Source organism: Neltuma alba, unplaced genomic scaffold, assembly GCF_004799145.2.
Source record: "Neltuma alba isolate B1F8T4 unplaced genomic scaffold, ASM479914v2 tig00012878_pilon, whole genome shotgun sequence".
Lineage (NCBI taxonomy): Eukaryota > Viridiplantae > Streptophyta > Magnoliopsida > Fabales > Fabaceae > Neltuma > Neltuma alba.
In genome coordinates, this window is record NW_021637255.1 from 48,497 (window position 1) to 66,179 (window position 17,683).

Below are 17,683 nucleotides of genomic sequence, written 5' to 3' on the forward strand. Positions count from 1 at the left end.
ACTTACTACTGAAAAATATATCCATTAATAAAAGAACTAATTTAATTTTTATTTTAATCTTAAATTTAAAACTACAATTTATTTTTTTAAAGTAGTACTTGTATTGTAGTAATTACACATGTTAAATATTCTATCAAATAGTAATTTTAGCTAATACATATAATTAGCAAGAATACTTTAAAAAAATAATATATTTTATTACAAATAATTGATTTAATTAATTTTTAATCTCTCTAAATTAGTTAATTAAATCTTATATTAAGAAATGAAAACAACAAATACTAAACTCATTTGAAAATTACCAATTTAAAAAGCTGATTAAATTATTTATTTTCAGTTAAAGACCCAAAAAATCAAAAGCGACCTTGCCTGATAGGCCTGCCATGTCCGACGAGGCTCCAACGAAGGGGCGCTTTAATGTTGCAGTAATCTTTTTCAGTTCCAACGGATGAAACAGACGGCTTTTGGTTTATATTTGATACGTTGACGACGTAAACCTTTTTACGTATTATTCGTTCGATTCACCAAAAATGTCGTAAATCAGTGCACCTTACGTTTTGGATGTTTCATGCTTTTATTCTTACATGTTAGAGAATAAAATTGTCAAAAAAGTTAGAAAAATACACTTATTCTCTTTAAATCTCATCAGTATTTTTCTTCTATATTTGTTTTTAATACTTAGTAGAAGGTAAATAGAAGAAAGAAAGGCTGTTCAAAAAAAAAAAAGTAAGAAAGAAAGAAATATATCTCAAGAAGTTTGAGCTAAAAATAGTTAATAATAGTAGATAATACTAGTAGAATACTCCCTCCGGTTCAAAATATAAGTTAAACTTTATCCATTACGTTTATCAAAAAACTAATTAAAATTAATTTAAAATAATAAATGTGTAAGGCATATATTTGTTTTTTCTAATATAACCTTATTAATGAAGAGAATAAATAAAAGATATAATAAATGAATTAAAAAAGAGAGAGAATATATGGGGTCAAATTAAAAAAACCTTATTAAATACTTGAACAAAAATAAATATTTTGAAAAAACTAACCTCTTAAAAAAATTTAGTTTATACTACCTCCGGTCTTTATTATAAGACCCCGTTTGGCTTTTTGTTTGGTCCTAATTATAAGACTCCAATCCATTTTGTCTCTCATATTTATACATTTTTTCCCAAAATAATCCTTCTAATAATGATAGTTCTAGCCAATACACTTAATTAGCAAAGATATTTTAGGAATGACAACACTTATTTATTACAAATAACTAACTTAACTTACTTCCTTAATCTCCTCAAATAAATCAACTTAGTCTTATATTTAGAACCGGAGGTAGTATTTTGAATTATGGGAGTACAAGCCAATATTTCTTTTTGGCCAAAGCAAGGCTATTGGAAATCATGAAACGTGTGATTTTTATAGTGGTGGCGAAAAATTCCATTATTGCCCCACTTACGGAGCAGGCATGAGCATTGAGCAGCCGCCGCCCTTGCCCCTACCAAAAGCTCCATTCCCAACGCAACAAAACAAACCCAGAGCAGACTTTTCCTTTTTCTATCAAAATATAAACCCACCCCTTTTCACGTGTCTCTTTCTCTCTCTTCTCTCTCCCAAAATCATTTCCCTTGCATTAATACCGCCAGTCGGCCCAAATTTTTTTTTTGATTTAATTTTTAAATATAAAATCATATCATCTTTGGTTCTAATTATAAGAGTTAGTTTACTAATTTAAGAAGATTAAAAAAATAAGTTGAGTTAGTTATTTGTTCTAAATAGATATTTGTCTTTCCTAAACTATCTTTGCTAATTAAGTATATTGGCTAAAACTACTATTGTTAAAAAGACTACTTTGAAAAAAAAATGTATAAATATGGGAGAAAAAAGTGGATTGGGGTGTTACATTTAGGACAAAAATAAAAGTCAAACAAGGTATTATATTAAGGACAGGAGATAGTAATTTACTTTATCTTTTATATTTATATATATTTTTAAGATAGTTTTTTTAATAATAGTAATTTTAGCTAATACAATTGATTAGCAATGATATTTTAGAAAAGATAACATCTATTTATTATAAATTACTAACCTAAATTATTTTCTTAATTTACTCAAATTAATCAACTAGCTCTTATATTTAGAATCGGAGGTAATATTATATTTTGAACCGCTTTGGTGCAAATATACTAAAATCCACTCACTCACTCTTATGTCTCTATCTTTTTCCAATACTCTTCCCACTAAGTAGAGAAAAAAATATTTCCCCCCTCAATATAGGTCAATTTTTTAAACTTTATTTTAATAAAATGTATTGAAGTTGTCTCAAGAGAGTACCACTTTATTTCTTAAATTTAATTCTTCGTGTGACTCAACTCCAGCCCCTCAATGTTACATCTCATTATCAAAATTTGAAGCTCTTAATGTAAATTATTCTTTATGACAAAGAAGTTAATTTCCAATACTAGCCCCTCAACCACATTCCATGTATGCTTTTCTTCCTTTTTCTTCTTCTTCAACCGGTCTTCTCTCATAATTATGAATTTATGATTTTGGATTTTGTTTCTTATTCACTGCCAGGAGCCATCCTTTTGTGATAGGATCAGAGAGGGGACCAAAGAATAGGATAAGAATTACAAAAAAGAAGATAAAATAATTTCTCTCGACACAAAAACACGCATTATTGTTCCTGGTGGCATCTATAGATCGATAAGATGGTGTATTTTCTGTCAAACTCGTGTGGTTTGCATGGAATATAAAATATAAATCAAGCTATTCATATATATATATTAACAAATAAACCATATCATTCATATTTGTCAACATCAACAATATGATTTTTTTTTTTAATACATCATATATAGGTAGATGTATACTTGCGCCTGGACGTTAGCGTACTGAATCAAAGTCCTCCGTTCCAACCAGACACTGTAAAGAACATTTTTAAGTTCATAGAACCCTCCAATCAAGTGTCGCATGCGAGACTTCGTTAGCGCTCCGTAATTGTAATATGCAGAGAGGTCCCTCCCCCGTTCCACCTAGGCCGGCAATCTTAGGCGGAAGCCAAAGTCCACCTTGTCTGTTCTCATTTGTCAGCCTCTGTCCAAGCCCTGTCTTGGCCTTCTCTTTCTCCACAATCACAAATTGAAAACCACTATAAGAAACCCACAAACGCTCGAGACTTTGGGGATGCCTTAGAGATGGGACAGAAAGCTGCCTCGTTAACTTCACACCCTCTCTCTGTTTTTCTCCTCTTGCTCTCTTTCTATGGCTCTGTAGTTTGTGCCAAATACATTAAGTACAATACCGGCGCCGGGATCGTTGATGGCAAATTGAACGTTCATTTGGTGGCACATACTCATGACGATGTTGGTTGGCTCAAAACCATTGATCAGTACTATGTTGGATCAAATAATAGTATTCAGGTTAGAATTTAATCTTACTGATTCGGCTCAGTCTTTCGTCTTTCAAAGGCTTTCACTTTTCTTCTTGGTTCTGAATGAATGTCCACACTTGTTTTCTAGGGGGCGTGTGTTCAAAATGTGCTGGACTCGCTCGTGGTATCACTTCAGCGAGATCCTAATAGGAAGTTCGTGTATGCCGAGATGGTACAGATCCGTGAACTCAACCTCTGGACTCTAAAGTTTGTTTCCATTTGATACAAAATGGAATTTTCAGTTTGAACGTGGAAACTCGAGGACAAGCTAATTCAATACCAGTCATTATCTTGACATATGACTCGCATTTGAAGCTCAAACAGCGCTGGATGCCTGAGAGTCAATTCAAATTCATTCAATCTGCAAATTATTCTGGTCTAATTTATATTCTTCATTAATAATGACAGGCGTTCCTCCATCGATGGTGGGTAGAGCAGAGTCCAGAAACGCAAGAACAAGTGAGAAAACTAGTAGATGCTGGTCAACTGGAATTCGTGTAAGCGCATCATTCGTTTCTTATACTCATGAACCGCTTGCGTTCTTCATCTTGCTGTGTCTCCGCATGAGAAAATTACGATCCACGACGCTCCATTCTGTACGGACGAGACTGTGATGTAAATTTCTGTGTCGGCAGGAATGGAGGATGGTGCATGCACGACGAAGCCACGTGTCACTACATAGACATGATTGACCAGACCACTCTGGGTCATCGCTTTATCAAGCAACAATTCAATAAGACTCCTCGAGCTGGCTGGCAGATTGATCCGTTCGGCCATTCTGCGGTTCAAGCTTACCTACTCGGTGCTGAGGTGGGCCTTTTGGTTGTTGTCGCTTTTATTAGCTTTTCCCAAAATTACATTTTTATACATTCAACGCAAACTCCTTTTTCTTTTTTTGCCTCTTAAATCAGTCATACCTCACTCAATTCAGTGGGACTCATTGTCCTGACCCTGGACATAAGAGAATCTGGACTCCCATTTTAGTCGTACGATTATGGGCTCTTCATGTTTCTGCAGCTAGGATTCGACTCTGTACATTTTGCTAGGATTGATTATCAGGACAGAGCTGTTCGCAAAAATGATAAATCTCTTGAAGTTGTTTGGCGAGGGTCCAATACATTTGGTTCTTCAGCTCAGGCATGGATCGCGGCTTTTGCTTAGAATGACTGATTGCGTCAATTTAATTGATTCTCAATCTTTTCCCCCATTTTTGTGATTTTGCAGATTTTTGCCAATGCCTTCCCTGTTCATTATAGTCCCCCAAAAGGCTTTGGTTTTGAAGTCAGCAGTGACTACGTTCCCGTACAGGTTCTAACATTTAACACTTAAAGAAGCTTAATGTCGAAAAATTTGTCAAGTGCATGGCTCATTGCTGACCATGCTCAAATAAATAAATGACAGGACGATCCTCTTCTATTTGATTACAATGTTGAACAGCGAGTCAATGATTTCATTAATGCTGCTATCACCCAAGTAGGCTCTTTCGCTTGGAGGTTAATTTTTCTGAATAACGTGTATTTTTCTCCTCAAACTTTGAAGCACTGACTAAACTTGTGCTCCCCATCATAGGCAAACGTGACAAGGACAAACCATATTATGTGGACAATGGGTGATGATTTCCAATACCAATATGCTGAGAATTGGTTCAAGCAAATGGACAAGTTAATTCACTATGTCAATAAGGTAAGTATTGAGCTATTGATGTGTGTATGAGCAGGGGGTATGCAATTGGGATTCAAATACGTGTTTTGTGTGTGCTCAATCTTGTCAGGATGGCAGAGTGAATGCCTTATATTCTACTCCATCTCTCTACACCAATGCAAAGAATGCTGCAAAACAGTCATGGCCGCTGAAAACTGATGATTACTTCCCGTAAGGATATGTTTAATCTCTACTATTAATTATTATATAACCAATTTGTGTGGAATCAACTGCATATTCACATGCCCGATGGTTTCTGACAGTTATGCCGATAGACCAAATGCTTATTGGACAGGCTTTTTCACCAGCCGCCCGGCCTTGAAGCGATATGTTAGGGCTCTAAGTGGATACTATCTGGTATAACATCATCATCATTACTCTAATATGTTGCTTAATGGATACTTTTTTGAGATGGATTTTCTACTTATTATCAAGAATTACCGAATATGGATATATAGGCATCAAGACAACTTGAATTTTTAGCGGGAAAGAAACCTACGACAGACCATACTTTTGGCCTCGGAGATGCTCTAGGAGTAGCTCAACACCATGACGCTGTCACCGGAACCGCCAAACAACATACTACAAATGACTATGCCAAACGACTGGCTATTGGAGCCACTAAGGTAAGGAGCTGGAGCTTCTTCAAAATTTGACTTTTGTATTCTGTTTTGTCCTAGAACTCATTATTTTGTTTGTCTCCTTCTAGGCTGAAGCTCTCGTTAGTTCTTCTTTGGCTTGTCTTGCTAGTAAACAACCAGTGACAGAATGTTCAGCACCGTCATCTACATTTTCCCAGGTAATGTTAAGCAATAAATGATTCCGCCTTTAAATCTTAGGTAGTGTTATCCTTAGTTCTCAAACTGTCTTGCTTTTTTTTTTTTTGGGTTAATTTTTTTAATTTTATTTTGACAGTGTCAATTACTCAATATCAGCTACTGCCCAATAACAGAAGAAAATATTCCACAAGCAAAGAGCTTGGTAATATTTTCATAGTTTCTTCTAATTTCATGAAATTTTCCTTAAATCTTACGTGTCATGCATTGATAATTGCTTCCAGGTAGTAGTGGCATATAACCCACTTGGATGGAACCGTACCGACATTATCAAAATTCCCGTGAGTATCCATCTCTTGCTCCCAATATCATAAAGTTGACTCTAGTTTCACATAAAACTCTGCATTATGGGGGGTCTTTTTTCTCACTTTTTTTGTGGGAAAAGCAGAGTTACCCTTTTTGTATAATATCTGCTCAATTCTGATGGTTACAATTTTACAACAGGTCAATGATGCCAACCTTGTTGTCAAAGATTCGTCAGGGAATAATCTTGCAGCACAATTAGTGGAGATCGATAATGTAACGCTGAATTTGAGAAAATTGTATGTGAATGCTTATTTAGGGTTGTCACCAAAAGAAGCCCCGAAATTCTGGCTTCTTTTTCAGGCGTCTGTGCCTCCCCTTGGGTGGAGTACATACTTCATTTCTAAGGCTTCAGGAAAAGGTGAAGTTCTTACGTTCTCGTTTTCTCCTTAAAGAGGAGCATTGCACTAAGCATTACTGTTTTTTCTTAATATGTTAGGAGGAAGAAGAAACGGCCTTTTCACATCTGGCAGTAGCCTCGCGAGAGAAAATATTGAAATCGGACCAGGAAATCTGAAGATGTCTTTTTCTTCAACCTCTGGGCAACTCAAACGGATATATAATTCAAGAACCGGAGTGAGTAATTTTGCATCTTCATCCGCCATAGAGGAATGCGGGCAATTTTTGTTGAATGAACTTGTACCTGCAATATATTGATAAACTACATGCTGCAAGTGGTATGCATGGAATCCTATTTACCCATAAGGGTTCTATTTTATTCATGTAAAAGTACATATTAGTAACGGCTATCTTTTGTTGAGATCATATTCGCGAAATCATTTCTAATTACTTAAGTAATTGGAGATTACTATGCATAAGTCAGTCTATGAAGGCCAAGCTGTGCTGCTGATATGAGTTTAGCTTCACTTTCTTTTTATTGAGATATTTTTTAGTTAATGTATTGGAGAATATTTCATCATTTGAGAATTTAATTAGGTCGATGTACCAGTACAACAAAGCTATCTCTGGTATGGTTCTAGCGCTGGTGACGATGATGGTCAGGTGCGTCGTGTCGCTTCAAAGACAAAAGCACTCACTCTAACAGTACAAAGGATTTGTCAATATAATTGGTGTGTTTCCTCATGCGTAGGCATCTGGCGCGTACATTTTCCGACCTAATGGTGCTCCTCCAACTGTTGCTTCAAGATCAGTAAGTTTTCTTCTTCCAATGGGTCAACTCACCAATGTTTCAATGCATTAGGTTCTTTTATGGCTAGTGGGTATAAGATGACACAAGAAATGAGGTTAAATAACTTAAAAAGGCAGTCATATTTGCTAGATCTCCTCCCACTCCATAAGTTTTTTTTTTTTTTTAAATTTCTTGCAGAACATCTTTTATGTCAGATGAATTTTGACTTGATTTCAAATACAGGTACCTACAAGGTTATCCGTGGACCAGTAGTACATGAGGTTCAACAGCAGTTTAATCCTTGGATTTACCAGGTCAGTATCTTGCCTTACATGACATTTTGTGGTTCTGACTTATTCCTAAATTTTTCTCATGGATTATTTATATGTAGGCTACAAGGCTTTACAAAGACAAAGAGCATGCTGAAATTGAATTCACTGTAAGTTGAGGATGGCCTAATGTGGAGTTATTTTAGTGACAAATCAGCTTCTCATGAAATTTTAATTTTTAAAGATCGGTCCAATTCCTACTGATGATCAAGTTGGAAAGGAGGTTATCACACGAATAACAGCAAATATGGCCACTAACAAGGAGTTTTATACTGATTCTAATGGAAGAGATTTTCTGAAACGGGTAACTCTCATGCACCATGTTCCTTGTGAATATTGTTAAACTGTAAAGGCAAACGCGCAATTCTTACCGGTGACTTGTTCTGTCGTCAATGTAGGTTCGTGATTTCAGGGAAGATTGGCCCCTTCAAGTTACCCAACCTATAGCAGGAAACTACTATCCAGTAAGATTTTAACCCTAGTAATTTCATTTGGAACTTGAGGTAAAGAAAAACGAGTTCCCAATAGAGGGAATGAGCTAAGAAAGTCTTGATTTTGTTGGTAAAAAAATCAAACTCAAACTTACTTTCTCCATTTCCAGCTTAATCTTGGAATTTATATCAAGGACAAAAAAAATGAATTCTCAGTCTTAGTTGACCGTGCCACGGGTGGAGCTAGCATCCAAGATGGCGAGGTAGAACTTATGCTTCACAGGTACAATATTAACCCAAATGATGCTTTTCCCCGTACGGTTACGTTGTAGTTCTAAACTCGGTCGTCTCGCCTGACCATTGACCGTTGCTTTTTACAACTTCAGGCGGATGCTCTTTGATGATGGTAGAGGAGTAGATGAAGCTCTCGATGAACAAGTCTGCATAAAACACAGATGTGAAGGACTAACAGTATGACAATACGGACGATTACTTATATATTTATGCATCTTAATTAAGTCTTACTTAACATAACTGCAACCATTAAGAAGGTGGCCATCATCAGATGTTGATTGATCTGTTCCGTATCTTGTCACTCTAAATCTTGTATCAGATCAGGGGAAATTACTATGTAAGCATCCACCAGCTTGGAGCAGGCGCACGCTGGCGCCGTACAACTGGCCAGGAAATTTACTCCCCATTTTTACTGGCTTTTGCTCATGATGTACGGCTTCACTCTAGCCTCTTCATGCATATTTAGTATCATCGTCATATCGCAACTTCTAAAATATTTTACTTCATCAGACATTGGAAAATTGGAAGTCCGCGTATTTGACAAAAGGAACAGTGGTGGATCCAAACTATAGCTTGCCTCAAAATGTTGCACTGATAACCCTTCAGGTAGGCCAAGCAGCACATAACAATTATAGAACCTGTCATATACTTTCTCTCTCCGGCAATCTCAAACTCACAAGTTTTGCAGGAGTTGGATGATGGATTGGTGCTTCTTCGATTGGCTCATCTATATGAGGTAAACTTGAGATGAACCGTGCTTGTTACGATCGAGCTTATGTATTAATACATATTTTAGTGCAAATAGTCTTCGCTTTTCCCAGTTGTTTTAGCTGCATCCTGTATCTTATGGATGTTTCTATCATATTTTTCTCTGTGGGGTCAGCCAAGTGAAGACGCTGAGTACTCAAGTCTGAGCAAAGTTGAACTGAAGAAGCTGTTTGCCAACAAAAATGTACGCGTCTCTGGTTTTTGTGACGGGAATTAGGCTGCAAGTTTAGTCAATTCTTGTGGAGAAGTTGTGAATATTAATTGTGGGTAATTGGTGTTGTATGTGGCAGATAAAGGGTTTGAAGGAAGTGAGCTTATCAGCGAATCAAGAGAAGTCAGAGATGAAGAAGCTGCGTTGGAAGGTTGAAGGAGATAACAGTCAAGAGCCTCAGGCAGTGAAGGGTGGCCCAGTCAACATGTCTGATTATATTGTCGAGCTTGGTCCCATGGAAATACGCACTTTCTTGTTGAAGTTTTAACGACTCCATGTGATTTAAGATTATAGGATATGGTTTGTAAGCGTCTCAGCAACAGGGCTCCTTGTAACAATCTTGCTTACCCGACACATGAAAAATAAGTCTGATTCTGTTTTCATTTATTTTGCTCTTTTGGTTTTCAGATTATGATTGACTAAGACTTGATTTGAACGGGAAAATATTAAGAGGGAGAACTTTCAAAATTGTAAAAAAAAAGAGAGCTAATTTTAGAGCTTTTCTCGTACTATATTCTTTTTTTTGTTTTAAACTTTCTTTCAAGTCGAAAGTAAATCTGTCAATCATTATTTTATTCTCAATTCACTTTGTATATTATTAAAGTTATGTGACGTGTAAAATACAAATGAAAATTTCACACTGCCTAAACTAAAGGAAGCTTTTGTGTATTTATAGTATACTAAGACGAGAATTTAAATAAATAGATGAGAGATAATGAGAGAATAAAATGAATTGTTATAAGGAAAAATTAAAAAATTATAAATAAGGTATTTTGTCATTTCTATTTGCCATTCAATTATTGTTAAAACCTATACAAGTCTGATAATGACTCCTAATTTGCGATTTTTCCCTCTTATAATGTCACCTTTTTTTTGGGACAATCTAAGCACAAAGTTTCACATTTAAATTGAAAGAAGATTTTCCATCAGGTGTTAAATTGCTCCAACAACAAAAAAAACATTATTTTTCTGAATGTTTTGTGCGATTTCGATTCCATCTCGTGAATATATTTGGCCAAAAAGGTATATATATTGAAGATGGCGAAAAAGAAAAGGAAAATTCAACTATTTCATATTATACACGCACACATTCGGCCATACCGGCATGCACGCGGGAAGCTTTTCAGGGCAGTTAAAGAAACAACTGTCGAGAACACCATTGCCACGTGTCGTTTCTTAATTTGCCCATTTCATCCAGACCGTCTGTGTCATTTGATTTCTTCCCGTCCGCTTCCAAATTTCCAATCTGAGCTTGCAGACCTCTCATCAATGCCAATGGCTACCATGAAGCCTTCGGAAAGTACACGGTCAATGTACCCGGAGGTAATCGAATCGAAACCTGAGCCTTCTGCACCTTCACTTCCAAATCCTAACCCTAATTCTTCGGCCCCCTCCTCTTCGTCCAATCTCTACCCTTCACTTGATCCGAGCGATTTCGCCGGAAACCTAATTCCTTATGACATACTCCCAGCGCGCCCTTCTGCTCCTCCATTGCCTCGCGAAGACGAGCTCTCTGCCCCTCCGTCGGTTCACGATGAAGAGGTGCTCCCGGCTTCCGGAGAGGTTCTTCTCAACATTCCCGGTGCTGTTCTGAACCTCATTGATCAGCAATACAGCGTCATACTCGGTTCTGGCGATTTTACGGTCATTCGTCTCTGCCAGGGCGGCAGCGCCGTCGCTGTCCTCGCCCGCGTTGCTGATAAGATCCAGTGGTCTTTGTCTAAGGAAACGGCCGCGGTTAAAGTTGACGACTCGCATTATTTCTTTTCGTTCTTCTTTCCCGATCAGAATGACAAGGGAGAGGTTTGTCAAGGGGATGTCACGAGCTATGTGTTGAGCTATGGGTTGACGATCGCGTCCAAGGGGCAGGAGGCTCTGTTAAAGGAGCTAGATGCGATTTTCGAGAATTATAGCAACTTCTCCGTGCAGGAGGTGTCTGAGGATGCGAAGAAGAAGGGAGAGGCTTTGGATACCTCGGTGGCTACGGAAATGTCTCCTGCAGATTTGAGTTCAGGGGAAAAGAAGGAATTCATGGAGGGGACATGCGCTGCATATTGGACCACAATAGCTCCAAATGTGGAGGGCTACAGTGGAACAGCTGCAAGATTGATTGCGCAAGGATCTGGACACCTGATTAAAGGAATATTGTGGTGCGGCGATGTGACGGCGGAGAGGTTGAAAGTGGGAAATGAGGTTTTGAAGACGAAGATGGCTCCAGGTGAAAACGCAGAAGTTAGTCCTGAAACATTAAAGCGGATTAAAAGGTATGCGCAATATTTTTTGGTTCTTGAGCATTTTAGTTATAAAACTTAATTTGAATGATTTTCTGGAACACATTATCTCCTCGGAATAAAGCGAGTAGCAAATCATTCTTGTGATTCTTTTTATTCTTTACAAATATTTTAATTCAACATTTAAACATGTATCCGAAACAAATATATTCTAAACTCTAATAATCAAAACGAAGATTTGACTACAGCTGTTTGATGGTTTGGTGCTTATATTAAATCTGAAAATAAGAATGGAGTTGGAACTTGGAATCAAGGAAAGAGAAAACAGAGCAAGTCATTGAACTAGTCTTTGAGGCTCCCAAAGGTTCCCCTGGCCATATCCTCTTTTTCACTTGTCGCAGGATATTTTTCTTTTGACCAAGGAGCATGTATGTTTTATCATGCAATTGGGACCAAAGCCTGAGATCTATAATTGATACTATGATGGATTTGGAATTGCTTACAGAAACTGGAGTTTTCATCCTGCCGTATTCTATATGGCCATTTTATTATGGAGATTTAATTTGCTCTGGGACTTTTCTACATCCTGCTGTGTAGTACATTTAATATCCTAGTGTTAGATAAGAAAGTTAAGAGGTTGCTGCTTTAGGCTTGTGGGGGATATTTTTCACTTTGGTATAGTTGGAGCAATTTGCTCATTTACTTTATGACAATTTACCGTTCGGCTTGATATTTTTTTAGGGTTAAGTCTGTGACTAGAATGACAGAAAAGGTGGCTACTGGGCTCCTTTCTGGGGTCGTGAAAGTCTCTGGACTATTTGCTAGTTCTGTGGCAAATACAAAAGCGGGAAAGAAAATTATCAAGCTTATACCAGAAGAAGTTTTACTTGCATCCTTAGATGGATTTGGTATGTCAGCTATTTTATTCCCTGGTTTTGATGTGTTCACGTAACATTAGTTCTAAGAGCTAGATAAGTATCTGCCAATAAAGAAAGAAGGAAAGAAATAGATAATACTCTTCATAAAGTGCAAGGAATATTAGATAACCCTGTATCCTGTAAATTCTGACTGCAGTAAATTTTCTTTTTGGGTGTGCGTAAAAAATGAGCATAAATTCCACATGTCGGTATGGAAAATAGAAAAGAAACCATGAGTCATTATTTTTAGTTGTGAACAGCAATCTGAATATATTCTACCAAAAGAAAAATCTAAATATGTTATGGTGTACAGCTTTTATGACATTTTAATTTTTTCGAAGAAAAGTAAGGCAAGAAAGATCCTCTGCCAACAGTAGGGATTAATTAACATAACAAATGTTTGATGACAAGGCTAACCAGTAAATCTAAGAACTATAATAACATGCTCTCAGTGAAATTGCAACTTTAAAATAATTAAGAAATAAAAAAACATGGATAGAATTGATGGAATTTAAGTTTGGTCAGATTCTCATCTCGATCTGTAATGAGTTTGGATTCTATACTTTCACATGATGTTTTTCTTGTAAACAGCCAAAGTGTGTGATGCGGTCGAGGTATCTGGAAAACATGTGATGTCAACAACGTCTACCGTGACAACTGACCTTGTGAATCACAGGTGAGGCTCCTAGGTTTATGTTGTGCTCTAATTTAGATGGCTCACTTTGTGAATTTAGGCAAGCATGGTGGCGAGGGGACTGTGAGTCTGGTGGATGTGTGTGACTGCAGATATGGAGAAGAAGCTGCAAAGGCAACGAATGAAGGGTTTGACGCTGCGGGTCATGCCGTGGGGGCCGCGTGGGCTGTTCTAAAGATTCGCCAGGCTTTCACTCCTAAGGGCTTTCTTAAGCCCGTTATGGCTAAATCTGCCGCTGAAGCTGCCGCAGCTGAACTCAGGGAAAAGGAAAACAAGAAAAAATCTGAACTGGAGAAAAAAAAGTGAAAAGCCCAAGTGGCTTCCGGCAGGACTTCTTGAATATAAAAATATTTTTAAAACAAAAATTATTTTTATCTACTTATATTTTTTTTTATTTTTTTTCTATATGCTGAATAGGCCCTAAATAAAAACGATTGAATCTACTTATCTACCGAAGGTTAAAAAAACAATCTACTTATCCATCAACACTACATCTTAAGAAAAACACGGGGAAAAAAAAAACCTGTGATTTGTTTTATCACTTTTTTTGGGGACTGAATTTTTGTTTTATCACTTTAGTTGGACATAATTTTCAAGTCACTTGTACTACATCCGTTCGGAAGCTATCTTCAATATAAAAGGGAAAATTCATTCCAAATAATCAAGTAAAATATAAGCAAGACCTAAACATCAATTTTTGTATTCCATCTAAAAATGTTTTAGGAAGTTATCCTGTTTACAATGTACTCCTCCGGTCCTTATTATAAGACCCAATTTGACTTTTTATTTGGTCCTAATTATAAGACCCAATCCATTTTCTCTCTTATATTTATGCATTTTTTTCTAAGATAATCCTTCTAATAATGATAGTTTTAGCCAATATACTTAATTAGCAAGGATATTTTAGGAATGACAACACTTATTTATTATAAATAACCAACTTAACTTACTTCCTTAATCTCCTCAAATAAGTCAATTGGGTCTTATAATTAGGACCGGAGGAGTAACTTAATACGCGCAGACACACACACAAACTCTATCTGTTTCATTTTTAAAACTCATCTAAGCCTTATATATATATATATACACACACATATTAATGTTTTGGGAGCTATTTAAAAAATGTCAGCAACCACGGTCACTCTGAAATTGTCATCGTACAATCAAAGTTAAAGATTTAAAAAAAACTACCGAGGATATAATTATAAACTATAAAGTGTGTGCACTGTTGAGGCCCAAAAAATAGTATGCGCACTTCACTGAGATTTAAAAAAAAAAAATGAAAGGTCAGTCACTGGCCATCACCGTCTCGGATGTGTAGTTTCTCAGTGGTGGGCCCAGTGGCGGATGAAGTTGGGTTGTTGTTTATGGCTGCTTGATTCTGAATTCTCATCTAGGGTACGGATTCTGGGATGCGTCGCGCTCATGCCACCTTCAGCGGGTGCACATGTTTAATAATTCCCCCTTTTTTGGGCGACCATCGGAGCACTTATTTTCTGATGCTGATGTTCCCCTTTCGTTTGGTACCGCAAGCCCTACAATTTCAATTGCTCTTAACTTTTTAAAGTCTTGCCACGAATCCAATACTGTTTTTGTGTTAAAACTTGGTCCCTTCTTATTTTTTGCTACGTGTATGGATCTCTAACCCAGCCCTTTTTTATATTAATAACTCACAACTACTAGCTATGCTATATTGTTTTCTTTTTCGTTTTCCTTTTTTTTTTTTGGTTATCAACTAAATAATTGATTGTTTTAGTCGTGATTTCGAATCACTCTTTTTTCGTTCAGAATACTTGCTTGCTTTCATGATTCCTCCGGGCTACTGTACCACCTCGGATTAGGATTATTTATGTATGATATGGCTCTTTTACTCAATCTATCCGGATTTGCTCCTGCGACCATGATGAACTATTTCGGCATTTGCATAACTACTACATAGGTATTAGAAAAAAGAAGCTGGGTCTTATGTACTTGCACAATCACGGGGATAGAAAAAGTGACATGAACAGATGAGAATATTTATGCGGCTTACTTTCTATGCATATTTATCATTCTTTTCTGTCTATCTCTTCTAGCTGTTTATATTTATGATTGCTGGAGGTTTCAATTCACTATAAAGAAACTGCAAGTCTGCTGCCATTCGTTTAATATCCTTAAAAGCTTACCGTCATCAATCCAGTCTTGTGCTTTAAAAAATACATAATTTTGGTTCTGATTAACACAGTTGAGGATGGCTAATCTTTGAAAGTTTAATCCTAACTTAAGCTGACACGCAAACTTAAAATACATTCTCGCACTTTCTTTTTAATTGGGAACGCAACTTTTAAATTTGTTGATTTCTTTTTCTTTTTTCTTTTTGTATGGTTTATGCTTGAAGTTGTCCATATCACAAAAATAGCTTAAGCTATTCTAGTTGTTGCCTCTAGTTCATATATTCTTCATTCTTCTCATCACTTTTAGAGGTGGGGGAGGTGCCTTTCAATGACCAACCTTTTAATTTACTCATATATTAATGATCTTGTATGATGGGTTCCCTCTTAATACTTTTGCATCACAGCGTTGGTCCAGGATAAATAAATTGAAAACATATTGATTTTTTCAGCACAGAGATTGGCTTGATTCTCTTGCATGATCATAATCTTACCAACCGACCCGCTAAGTGATTCCTGCAATCTCTTCTAATAAGAGGACCCCGTAATTGCCCTTAAAGATGCTTTGCATCTCTTCTAATGAAGGGGTTTTTGCCTGTTGATTAGGAGAACAGTTATCTTAAAGCCATCTTTGGAAACCAGAGAGTTTCCATTCTTTGGCTACAGACATCAGGAATTAATTCCTTTTTCTTGGGGCCTCGGCAACAATTTGTAACTGTATTCTGGGAATTTCAAAGTTTGTTATTGAATGTGATTGAACTCGCACTTTTTCTCTCTTTTATTAGTGCCCACAAATTTTACATGTCAAATTTGCTAGTGCTTGCTTGCTTCATGCCAATATGTTTGTGGAATGCAAGAGCCTCTTCTTGAAACACATTTATAGCTCTAAAATTTCTAGTGGTCAACCCACCTTGTGAATTCGGAAATGCCTTCTTCTGTACATCTTCAGCCTTTGAATATTGAGATAGACTCATAGATTACCTCAGTTGCAGTTTTTCTGTTTTCTAAACGGCAGGATGGACACAAATTAATGCATACATGGTCAGGATCAAATGACTCTGCTAAGAAGCAAGGGGCAAGAGTTTAGAGTACAGGAACTAAATTTGTCAACTTGCTTTTTATTTAATAACAAGAGAACATGTGGATGATGTTGCTGATGGATGATAATGTTTCTTATTCTGTTCGTCTTTTAGCCATGCAATGGAAATTGAATAGTGTGGAGATTTTTGTTTTTCTTATCACCAAGCTGTTCAGACCTTTTAGCCACTATGCCTTTAAATAGAGCTCAATCCTTAGCCTCTAGTGCTTGGTTTTGTCTTTTTCGATTATATTCAGGCCTAGACCAAAGAGGATTTTATGGATTACTGAGTCGGAGCACAAAAGCTTGGTTCTAGAGGGCGATCTCAAATTCAGCCAAGTCAAAGACGCCCAGTGCACGCCTACTAGGCCCACACTTGATCAGCCAAGCTTTCTTTTCATAGCCACTTACAGGCTCTTATTTTATGATGAGAAATTGATCACCAGCTCCCCCCACTTCACACAAAAATAATAAAATAATAAGACCGACCTAGCCAGGCTTTCTTGCCTGAAATCTTTCACAAAGATTGTTTACTTGTATGAGTGCGCTTGAGTTTATCCTTCGCCAATGGCATTAGTTTATTTTATACTTTATACGTATGTACTACCAGCCTTAAGTATTGGCAAGGACAGATTATTGATAATCTTTAGCCAAAGGCGTTTTTTCGCGTAAAGGAACTTTCAACTTTTAGAGCCCTATAAGAGGCAGACAGCTTTAAGTACCGGCGGCAGAACAGCTTTCTATAAATGAGGCTTGGATTGTAAAAAACACGAGTTTTATATGTTCATTTTTTTAATATCTATTTATCCCGAAATTGAAGAAAGAGTATTAATGTATAGCCTTTTGCGAGCTGATGCAGATGGAATATATATATGCACATCGTAGCAGCAGTGCACAAAAAAAAAAGAGAAGATGAGAATTTTGTTTCTAGAATGATTTGCTCTTCGGCCCAGCGATTTATCTCTGTTTGGGAGGAAGATTCGGATCTGTCATCATATGACGTGCCGCCAAAGGCTTGAATTTGTCTCAGTTCTGCTCGCACACGCAAGCAGCAAAAGAACAAGAGACGTTCTTGCCTCTTGGTAGCAGTCGGTGCAAAGTTTGTGGGTGAAATCTTTTTACCCACCTTTGCTAGTCTCTTTCGAAGCTCACGTTTTGTATGCCAATAAAATAATTAAATAGGCGAT

At 36.8% G+C, this 17,683-nt stretch overlaps 2 protein-coding genes across 2 annotated transcripts; both read left to right on the plus strand.

Annotated features, from left to right (window-relative positions):
* The first annotated feature begins 3,011 nt into the window (after positions 1-3,011).
* LOC114732131 (alpha-mannosidase) lies at positions 3,012-9,935 on the plus strand. Its single transcript, XM_028919423.1, has 29 exons — positions 3,012-3,413; positions 3,513-3,596; positions 3,833-3,921; positions 4,060-4,234; positions 4,442-4,561; positions 4,649-4,732; positions 4,826-4,897; positions 4,994-5,107; positions 5,196-5,296; positions 5,389-5,482; positions 5,584-5,751; positions 5,835-5,924; positions 6,041-6,106; positions 6,186-6,242; positions 6,406-6,625; positions 6,704-6,840; positions 7,201-7,266; positions 7,355-7,418; positions 7,637-7,707; positions 7,785-7,832; positions 7,907-8,026; positions 8,121-8,186; positions 8,324-8,436; positions 8,540-8,624; positions 8,767-8,877; positions 8,958-9,053; positions 9,136-9,183; positions 9,331-9,399; positions 9,506-9,935. Exons 1-29 carry the CDS (start codon positions 3,189-3,191, stop codon positions 9,692-9,694), a joined length of 3,042 nt encoding a protein of 1,013 aa, XP_028775256.1. The 5' UTR covers positions 3,012-3,188; the 3' UTR covers positions 9,695-9,935.
* A 780-nt stretch (positions 9,936-10,715) lies between these two features.
* Positions 10,716-13,590, plus strand: LOC114732132 (protein EARLY-RESPONSIVE TO DEHYDRATION 7, chloroplastic-like). The gene is made up of 4 exons (XM_028919424.1): positions 10,716-11,690; positions 12,399-12,565; positions 13,166-13,250; positions 13,361-13,590. The coding sequence occupies exons 1-4, from the start codon at positions 10,738-10,740 to the stop codon at positions 13,572-13,574; spliced, it is 1,419 nt and encodes a 472-aa protein (XP_028775257.1). The 5' UTR covers positions 10,716-10,737; the 3' UTR covers positions 13,575-13,590.
* The last annotated feature ends 4,093 nt before the right edge of the window (positions 13,591-17,683 follow it).

Bases quoted from the DNA above. Each gene is read 5' to 3' on its own strand.
- LOC114732131 (XM_028919423.1), top strand. From the start codon at position 3,189: ATGGGACAGAAAGCTGCCTCGTTAACTTCACACCCTCTCTCTGTTTTT. The intron at 7,708-7,784 runs GTCAGTATCTTG...ATTTATATGTAG, and splicing joins TTAATCCTTGGATTTACCAG to GCTACAAGGCTTTACAAAGA. The intron at 8,027-8,120 runs GTAACTCTCATG...TCGTCAATGTAG, and splicing joins GAAGAGATTTTCTGAAACGG to GTTCGTGATTTCAGGGAAGA.
- LOC114732132 (XM_028919424.1), top strand. From the start codon at position 10,738: ATGTACCCGGAGGTAATCGAATCGAAACCTGAGCCTTCTGCACCTTCA. The intron at 12,566-13,165 runs GTATGTCAGCTA...TCTTGTAAACAG, and splicing joins TGCATCCTTAGATGGATTTG to CCAAAGTGTGTGATGCGGTC. The intron at 13,251-13,360 runs GTGAGGCTCCTA...GTGTGACTGCAG, and splicing joins ACTGACCTTGTGAATCACAG to ATATGGAGAAGAAGCTGCAA.